A 10,333-nucleotide genomic window follows, 5' to 3' on the forward strand; every position below is an offset into this window, starting at 1 on the left:
AATTGTACATCACATTGACTTGGACAAATTGAATTACATTAATTCATTTCCTAATGGGGATAACAACACAAATAGTTCCTGAAATTTGGCACAATAAATAATGTGATCCTTGAATTATATAAAAATATCAATCTTTGTCATTTCCTTATTTAAGTTCGGGAATGATATTGAATATTTTAAACATAATTAGATACTTTTGAATATGTATCGAAAGTTGAAGTCGTATCGAATAAATTAAAAATTCAAGGAAGACATTATATATTGGACTAAAGTTTATAAATGCATTAAGCAATTAAAAATTCGTAGACCGTATCACATATTGATCAAAGCTCATGGACCATTTGTGTTATTTTCCTTTCTTAATCACGATGAGATGGACTTGTTGTTATTGTTTATATACCTTAAAACCAGTAAGAATGTCGACAATGAAATTACATTATGGAGATGGACAAGAAGCCCTGACTAATTGGACCTGCCTTCACAGACAAAGTGGAGTCGGCCCATAATGTGATCAACAATGAAAAAGCAAGAAGAAGAATTGTGGGAATCTCCTGTTTACCTGGAAGGCAAAGGACGAAGGATTTGGTCTAGAAAAGGAACATTAGTACCGTTTTTATGGTTTTTGAGTGTCATAGAGTGTTTAGTCAATGAGTCTTGTCAATATCAGCAAAGACAGATTCATGAAGCATGTTTCTGGGGAATTTTCGACATAATTAGATGCATACACAGAGAATTAGAACTGACTAACAAGTAAGATCAAACTAATTTGTGATATAAATAGGGGCATTTGCACACCATAGTTGTTTATGGAGGGAAAAGAAAGGAGGGAATTAACATCTGAACTATCGAAAAGGAAACCTGATAAGAACTAAAAGAGACGAGAAACCAGGGTTGCTTCACTAATAAGCTCTTGAGACCGGAAGGATTAGGCATCGACAATCTTTTAGCTGCTAGCCATAATCATCTCACCGCATGTTTTGAAGGAAAAAAAGGAAGCCGAGTACACCATTCCATTCCAACACTCACCTCCTCTTCGGCCTCTTCATCAGTGCCCTCTTTCTTGTCCTCGTTGTTGCCATCGCATCCGCCTTCGCCTTTGCCTTCAACCTTCCTCCTTATTGTCATTGTCCACAGAATGAACCCGCGGAGGGCCCACAAGATGACCATAAAACCTCCTGCACATTGCCGTCCTAGTAGCCGTCATCGTCCTCCCGTTGTATTCACCCTCGCCATTGTGAGCCACCCTCGTCACCATCTTTATCGCCATCGTCTTCCTTGTTGTCATTGTATTCGTTGTTGTTGTAGTCATCACCGTCATCTTGCTGAGGTTTGAAATTATCATGTTCAAGGTGGATTAAACATCTTAAGAAGAAAAATGTCAAAATCCCCAAATATTATATTACTTTACATTAATCCTAGTTTGAACTCCCAAACGCAAGCAACTAGCAAGAATCAACATAATCTCTTAATTCTATCCAAATTGATTGATAGAAATTATTGACGTGACTTTTTCCTGGTAATTAGTTGGTACTCGGATTTGGAGAAAGTAGGGCAAAGCAAAGGGATAGAGATGTGCAGAGCCCTTCTTTTGATTAAAACCAGACAGTTCAATATCAATTTCTTCAATCATGGTTAATAGATGCAACAAGCTTGCAATTAACTATCCCTAGATTTAATTTCAACTTTCAAAAAATTCACACGAGTTTTGAATAGAGAACAGTTAGTTGAGTTTTAGGTTGTTGTCGTCTCTTACCTCTTGTTTGCCTTCTTCATCATCCCTCTCCTCCTTGTCCTCGTCATCATTGCCATCGCCACAGCCATAGCCGTAGCCGACACCTTCACCTTCCTCGTTGAAATTGTTCTTCTCAACGTTATCATCCACGGAACCAACCGGACTGAAGGCCCCTCAAGATCGATACTGTGAAAGCTCACGCACATTGTCGACATCGTCCTCATCATCCTCCGCCGTCATCGTCCTCGTCCTCGTCATCCTTGCTATGGCTGTTGCCATCACCTTCATATTGACCTTCCTTGTCGACATCATCGTTTTCATCATTATTGTCCACAAAACCAACTGGCGAAGGCCCGCTAGAAGAATGCAAAAGTCCATGCACATTGTTGTCCATGTCATCCTCACCGTCATCATCCTTGTCCTCGTCGTCCTTGTTATGGTTGTTGTTGTCGCCTTCGCATTGACCTACCTCGTTAACATTGTCATTCTCATCATTACCGTCCACAGAACCATCTGGAGAAAGCCCACCTGATGAATGCACATTCTCATCATCTTCGCTATCATCATCCTCACCGTTATCATCCACATGCACATGGTCATCTCATCATCATCCTCCTTGCCATCATCATCATCTATATGCACGTGGACATCATCGTCATCCTCCTTGCCATCATCATCATCTATATGCACGACGGTTGTCATCATCGTCATCCTCCTTGCCATTGTCCTCGCTATTGTCATCCTCCTTGCCGTCGACCTTGTCACTGTCCTCATGCTCGTCACCATCATCTTGCCAAGAGAGGAAATCGTCATCCTCCTTGCCACTGTGCTCGCTATTGTCATCCTCCTTGCCGTCGACCTTGTCACCGTCCTCATGCTCGTCACCATCATCTTGCTAAGAGAGGAAGGTTCAAAAGTATCATATCTAATGTGGATTAAACTTTGTTAAAAAAAAAAAAAATGTGGATTAAACATGTTAAAGAAGATGATAGATTTCTCAAAAATCATATGACTATAATCTTAAGTTTGAACACCTAAACACAAACACCAAGCAAGAATCAACATAAAGGGTTTTCCTACACTTAATCCCCTGCTTTCTAAAATCTATTGAACATGTGTCTAAAAGAAGGATTCACATACTCACATATCTTCGTTCCCTCAAAATGAAGAAAACAAGGAAAATCTGATTTTGTATACAAATGAAGAAAAGAAGGAAATCTAATTCTGGAGACAAAGTGAATATTTGCAGGGATCAAATACTGGTACGATAGTTGTGGAAAATGGGTCACGTTGGTGTCATAGCTTGTTGTGTCGACTCTCAACAAGGATGGTGGCTGAGGATTGTGCTCGCTTGATTAATGGCCGGTAGGTTGTTTGTGACAATAGTGGTGCCACCGCCGTAAGACACATACAATGGTTGGCAAGTCCTCGTTTGCAAGCGATGAGGGTCAATAGCCCTCACCGATACGCAACGAGGGTCACAAGCCCTCACCGATGCAGCCCCACAATCTTACCTTCTTTTTCAAAAAAAAAAAAATATTTTCGCTTTGTAATTCTTTTAATTCTTATCCTCTTTTCTTTTACCTTCTTTTTTTCCCCTAATTTCTATCTTCTTTTCTATATATAAATTCTAGCCGATTTGCACTGAGGAGAGCTTAGTGAGACACCACACTACTGTGAACACACCACACTTAAGCAAACTCAAAGGATAGATGAATATAACTTCATTGGAGAGAGCTCACTCTTTACAATTTTGGCCATGAATACAGTATAACCATCAATATCAATTGATTGTAGTAATTTGAGGATATGCGGTTGAGCAAGTTACTTATCACACTTGATTGAGAAGTTGTAATTCCCCTATTTATGCTCATGCGAAAGATGGCACTCAAGCAAGGAGATACATATTCCTAAACTATGCATTGGCGCCAGAGACACAAGATATGGTGCAACTATGAGTTTTTATCTAGAGTTATGATCAGTGAAGACGTTACCTTTGATGAGTTTGCTCTATCTTATAATAGGAGAGAGTAACCAATTGTAAAGAAAGATCTAAGTGGTGTACATATAAATAAGTGGAGTTACAAAAAGAGCACAAACATTAGCAGATTGTCGATGAAGTGATTGATTTTGTAGATTTTCTTCATATACTAAAAAATAAAACATTTAAAATGCTTAATTGTGATATTTAGATTCTAAATAGGAATAGAAAAGGTAGAAAAGAAAGAATGGGACCATCACTTTGTAATTGAATGATTAAGGGCAAGTTCTTTTAATGTAAATAGGGTGAATTTAGTTATATTGGGAGGTAAAAAGAGCACCAACCTTGTTTTAGGTTCTCTGTGAGTTTAGTTTGAAAAACAGCACGAGAGAATGAAACACTGAATAAGAATTGGGTGAAATCAAAAGTTGGAATCGAGAGATTATTTTTTATGTTAGAATCTCCTCGTTTGTGGTGGATCTATCACTGTTACACTTCCCGTGGATCTAGATCACTTTTGAGTTGACCTACGCAAATTGTGGTGTATTGAATCTATTTCTTATTTAATCTTCTGGTATCTTGTGATTTTGGTAAATTGCATGATCCTATTACACATATTGATTTTAGCAAGTGGAAAAAGAAGACATGAAGTTTCATCCTCCAATTTTTAGGGTAAAAATAGGCTCCACGTCATTTGAGTAATTGTGATACCACAAAATGAACTAAGAGCACAAATAGGATGAAGGAGAGTATGAATTCTCAGTCAGATGGTGAGTGATATAAGATTCCTAGCCTCACTTCTGAAGTTGACACACATATAGCAGATGAAAATTTCTAGTAATATGGGGATTTTTTTTATGTGATTATCCCCGGTTGCACGTTTTGGAATCATTTTCTCTCTCTCCACTAGAATAGAACCGAAATAGAAAGCGAATAAAGCATAAGAGACGCCTGATGATCCATAAATAGAAAAAGGCACACTGTTCCGATAGAAGATCCCTTGTTGCTATTTCCGTTTCACAGTCGTAAAAAGTAGTATTGAATTCAGAGTCCGACACTTGTGTTGGGGCATTTAGAGTCTTCTCTCTGTAAGACTCCCAAGTGGTGCTTGAATCATCTGGACCAGTGTCAAGTAACTCCCCACAATCCCTCATCCGAATCCGGCACTCCTTTGGTATTTTTTGAGCTTGATACATCAATAATCCTTTCCATTGATTTACACCTATGAACTTTTAGCTGCTCCAAACGCTCTAATTCGTCCATGCCCTCTACAACTTGGACTCTCACACTCTACAATACCTAACCGTGTCAAGTTCTTCAAGTTTGACAAACCGCCTATCCTTTTTAATGAAGTGCACCCTTCAACAAAAATACTCCCAATGGTTTGAACGTAGAAGCAAATTGAATCTCCTCTAGCTCTGGGCACCTCAACACCTGGAATACTTGAAGCATCTTTAGAAAGCTTGAGACAATGGACACTCTCCTCCTACCATTAGTCAACTTGGTAGCTTGTAGCTCATTACTCCCTGGCTCCTCCGATGGATTAACAAACCTCTCTAAAGATTTGCAGTCCTCAATACATAATTCCTCCAATGATATTAAGGCACCGAGAAATTGAACTTCGACTAGCTCAGTGCAAGAAGACACCTCGGCTTCTCTCAGTTTTCCTAAACTTGATGGAAAGGATAATCTTTTCACGAGTTCACACCTTCTGATAGTCAACTTTTCCAATTGAGGAAGCCAGTCCAGTTGTATTTGTTTCACTTGAGTGCGATCAAGCTCTAGAACTGTCAAGTTTGATGGAAGTTGTTCGAGGGATTCAAAATCTAATCCATACATAGTAAGTTCCAATAGAGAAAGCGGACCTAACTCGTAGGCGGTGCACGGACATTTAAAAGGCACAAGTGCTGCTTCCTCAATTTGGATAACCTCCTATCCACTGCAAGTCACAAGTTTTTATATTTGATGTGGTGTCGATTCGAACCATCGGATAGGAGCAATTCAACTATATTAGTAAGGTTTGAGAGGTTAGGGACATGTCTGCAATGAACTAGATCTCAATCGTAGAGTGGTCAAACTTCTAGGGAGCTCGTAACTCTTGGAGCTTATGACAATGCTCTAAGTCCAAAGTGTTTGGAGGCAACAAAGCTGGCTCATTGTATTGGGCACTTTCACAATCGGTGTGGATGATACATTGAGAGATGACAGGCTTGATAGTCTTCCAATGGAATCTTGTAATCTTTTTTGTAATAGGCGTGTGAGATACATCCAACTTCATCAATGACTCTAATTTCGAAACTGATTGGGGGAGTTCACTCAAGCTATCACAATTCCTAAGAGAGAGGTGCTGAAGATTCGGTAGCTCTCCAATTTGTTCTGGCAATTTTCCAAGACTCTGACATGACTCAATACTCAAATCAGTCAACCACTGTAGATTTCCAATAGAACGGTCAATTTCCATCAAAGATGAACATTTAGAAATACTCAACTTCTCTAAAACTAAGTATTGAGAAAAGGTTGGTGTCCTATAAATCAACGTATTATTCTCAAGAGTGAGAACCTTCAATTTCCTCCCATCCTACAAAAGCAATGAAGCATCAGCATGGACAATTGGATGTCTATACAAGAAATACATAGGAATTTAGGCTCCTAACTTGGATCATTTGTCCTTTGATCCTCTCACTAAATGAGAAAATTAGACTATAAATACATTGAATTTTGTCCTTCATTGAATAAGAAAATTAGATTGAGAGGAAAACCGACATACCTTGATCGGCCCCGACATGATCATCCGTGAACCCATGGCCAACGAAGATTCCCCACAACCACATTTTCTAGATGCAAATTGGTTGCCTCAAAACGTGGATGACGTTCGAACTTTATCGGGGTAAAACACACTAATCCATTTCAATTCGAAAGACAGCCCGTAAAGTCGCCTTGGCAGGTTATGTTATGCAACCACAGCAGCCAAGATGTGGGAAACGTTTAATTTCCTCCGCAGTGACGGTTAAGTTATTATCAATTTGACAATTTTGTCAAATCCAGTGCTTGAACGCTACTCTTGATCTGCCAATGACATTGAGGAGCAGGAATTTGTCAATATCATATGTTTTTATTCCGTTGAAGAGGAAAAAAAATGGAACATAAGAGGAGCTCTCAATTTAGAAAGACAAATCCTTAATAATGAACACAGTAAGTAATTTTCTATTCGAATTAAATTTGGTCACCACATTACCTCTCTATTGATCTTAATTCGCAATGATATCGTCTCGAAGCCCACAACCTGAACGCTCTTGATTAGCAATTGCCCTTCCAAGATCTCTAAATTGATCATGCATCCAAAACTTATTTTCATCTAAAACCTTTATAGTGCATCGGTTAATAAGGACATCCATAGCATACTCTGGGCTGAACCCAGAATCTTTCCACGCAAAGACTGGATTAGTCTTATCTTTATCAATGAAAAAGCATGCAATATCGAGAAATATCTGCCGCTGATCCATTTCTAAGGCATCATAGGTAATCCTTAGCTTTCCCAAGACATCGCTACTTGGTGTTTTTCTTAGCTTCTCTAGCATCTCTTGCCATATTTTTTCCTCTTTCTGAAGAAAAAGCAATGAACCTATTGCTTGAAGAGCTGAAGGGAGTCCACCCGTAGTAGAGATGATGTCTTTTGAAGTGTCATATAGTTTGTCTGGAGGAAAGTCAGCATCGAAGGCATGCCTGCTAAAAAGTTGAAGTGAGTCTTTGTCGCTTAACACCTCCATTTCATAAGGCACAATTTCATACTTCAATCCTCTGATTTTTGAAACACTTTTGTCCCTAGTGGTAACAAGTATCCTAGTACCACTGTACAAAGAATCAATTCCAATGAGGTATTCGATTTGGTTTCCCTCGTCAACATCATCCAATACAACTAGTACCTTCTTGTTGCAAATTGTTTCTCTAATCATATTGATTCCATAATCAATATTATCAATGTTGCGAGCCACTCTAGAATTAGAGATATCGGATAACAATTGTTCTTGCAACTTGACTAAGCCCTTGGTTTTTGCTGTTTCCCTTACACCATCAAGAAAGCTACAATTTTTCCCAAAGCGAGGACATAGTTGGTTATAGATGATCTTGGCAAGTGTTGATTTACCAATACCGCCCATCCCATAAATTCCAATAACCCGCACACCACCGGATTGGATGTCCAATAGACCATTTATGGCTGCTATTCGATCCTCCATTCCAACTAAATCTCTAGTCACTTTTCTTTGTCTTGTCTTGAGCCTAACCACAACCTCGAAAACAACAGCCTCGATAAGATCCCCATCACTGCGACAAAGTTGAACAGTTTCAATTGTGAATTGGTAACAAATTCGGTTAATTGCACGTTGACCAACCATCTACTAAGTTAACCGGTTGGGAACACGAAGTTAAAACTTTTATGGAGGGAAAACTCTTATTAAAAAGAATATAAAAGGAGTATATAAATAAGTGGTTCTTATTCAAATATCAAACAATCATTTGTTGTATCCCTTTCATAGATCAATTTCATAAACTAATGAAAAGGTAGATACTGATTAGTAAAGTGATGAAGCCAGGAATCTAATGTTGACAGTCTCTTATTGCACGTGAGAAATAACACAACGTAAGAGACCAATATAAAAGTAGTGCAAGAAAAGGTATTTTTTGTGTTTTACCGACGTAATAATACTAAACTAAACAGCTCGAAGTTTTCTAAGTTCATTTTATTTGAATTTCATCGTGTTCGAAGACACTAAACTTTGACTCTGCCTTATTATTTCACTTATAAACACGCATGCACGTGGCACGCTTTTGCGTGAGGTTTACCCAGCAGTTTACTTTTCATGGTCACTCTACCTAGTAGTCATACGCGATATCACATGTCTATAGACATTTGTCTTCATGATCATGAGACAACTAGTTTTGGGGTGTCAAGAGGCAACTAGAATTATCCAACGAAAAATGGCACGAAACAAACGGGACTTGACCAAGACTAATTACGTTACCCTAAAAACTTCAGGAACATGATGAATTTACAAACCTTAACATCCATTACCAGTTTAAGTTGAAGGAATAGAGAAAGAGAAATGTTTGATTATTAAAGGAATTAATGTATTAGAAGTCTTAAAATTTGCCGCGAAGATGTAATTAAGTGTTAAAACGTTCAAAATATGCAATCAACTACTAAAATTTGTCGAATCGATACAATCAAATTGTTCCTTTAGCTCTACCCACGTTAATGGACGGAAAAAAATTGACCTGTCATTAGAAAATAGGCTGAGAAACTAACAAATAAAAGAATAAATGAAGGGGCACGAAGAACAGTGGTAAGAAATCTCGCTTGCTTCCATCCCCAGTAACTTTTTTCTCCAATCTGATCATTCGTTGATTCTTCATTAAAACTTTCCATGGTTTCTTAAAATTGAGTTCTTGAGACAGGAGTTTGAAATACTAAATGGAAACTCTACTGGCCATGGCTGTGAGCTCGAAGGAGCTCCAACCACCATGGCCGAATGACCGAACTCAATGAAGCTCGAGCGACTGTAGCCCCAAGCTCGACGAAAATCCGGCCGTCATGGCCAAACTCGATGAAGCTCGAGTGGCCAATGGAGTTCTCAATGGTGGCTAAGGTCGAACAAAACCTCAATTTGGAGGTCGTATGACCTCAGATGTGAGGTTTCACCCTGGGTTTGTGGTCAAAACTCAAACCCGGGTCTTTCCGTGCGTAATGATGTGTTGCACGATGGCGGCAACCTGATCTGGCGACGGTAGTGGACGAATTTGGCAAAGTTGGTCGAGGTCTTAAGATCCTAGGCGGTGGTGGGGGATGAGTTTGGTGGTGGTTAAGTGCGAAGTTGGATGTGGAGGCTGAATTTGATTATGGTGGAGGTGGTGTCTGATTCCATGTGGTTGTCTTCAAGCGCGAGGGTAGCCGGCAAGGTAGTAGGTGGTGGTGAGTCTAGCGGCAGATGTTTGAGGCAACGGCTGCCGGCGACCATGGACAGCTTCAGTGACCAGCTGCACTACTGTTTGATCAACAAGGGCTGCTACCGGCGGTCTGACTGATGAAAATGGTGTAAGCGGAGCAGCTTAATAAGGTGAGCTTTTCCTTTTATAAACAATTGCTGCTGTCAGAACAAATCTTATTTCAGAATCTAAGGCTTCGGCTTTGTGCGAACAATCCAAGTTTTTTCTCAACGATCACGTTCTTGAACTAATGGAGTCTTACTATTATAAGATTCCGAGAGAGAAATTCCGATGGCTCGCATTTTCTTTTGCTTTTTTTTAAATAAAATAAAATAGCTTTTCTATCTTTTATCCTTATCCTTCCTCATTTCTACTATTAAAATGTTAAAATTATTTTTCTTTTTAATTTTTCAAGTTTTTTTCAATATGATGTTCGTTAAGTCCCACATCGTTGTCACATGTAATAAGAAAATAATAGAAAAATTGTAATACATTCATGGATCAAATTCGTATGAAAAAGATGAAGCAAAGCCAATTTCTTATACAATAGAAATTAGGTCAAAAGCAAAATTGTAACAATTGTTTAAGTCCAAATAAATTTGGAGATCTTGTGATTTAAAAAATAACAAGAATTTGAG

At 38.8% G+C, this 10,333-nt stretch overlaps 2 protein-coding genes across 2 annotated transcripts; both read right to left on the minus strand.

The window, feature by feature from the left end:
* Positions 1-2,387: 2,387 nt before the first annotated feature.
* On the minus strand, positions 2,388-4,870 carry LOC120287802 (prostatic spermine-binding protein-like). The gene is made up of 2 exons (XM_039301195.1): positions 4,696-4,870; positions 2,388-2,629 (listed from the first exon to the last, which is right to left on the minus strand). Exons 1-2 carry the CDS (start codon positions 4,865-4,867, stop codon positions 2,409-2,411), a joined length of 393 nt encoding a protein of 130 aa, XP_039157129.1. The 5' UTR covers positions 4,868-4,870; the 3' UTR covers positions 2,388-2,408.
* Positions 4,871-6,961: 2,091 nt separating this feature from the next.
* On the minus strand, positions 6,962-8,107 carry LOC120286394 (disease resistance protein RUN1-like). Its single transcript, XM_039300325.1, has one exon. The coding sequence runs from the start codon at positions 8,105-8,107 to the stop codon at positions 6,962-6,964; it is 1,146 nt and encodes a 381-aa protein (XP_039156259.1).
* Positions 8,108-10,333: the final 2,226 nt, after the last annotated feature.

This window comes from Eucalyptus grandis, chromosome 8, assembly GCF_016545825.1.
Source record: "Eucalyptus grandis isolate ANBG69807.140 chromosome 8, ASM1654582v1, whole genome shotgun sequence".
NCBI classification, from domain to species: domain Eukaryota; kingdom Viridiplantae; phylum Streptophyta; class Magnoliopsida; order Myrtales; family Myrtaceae; genus Eucalyptus; species Eucalyptus grandis.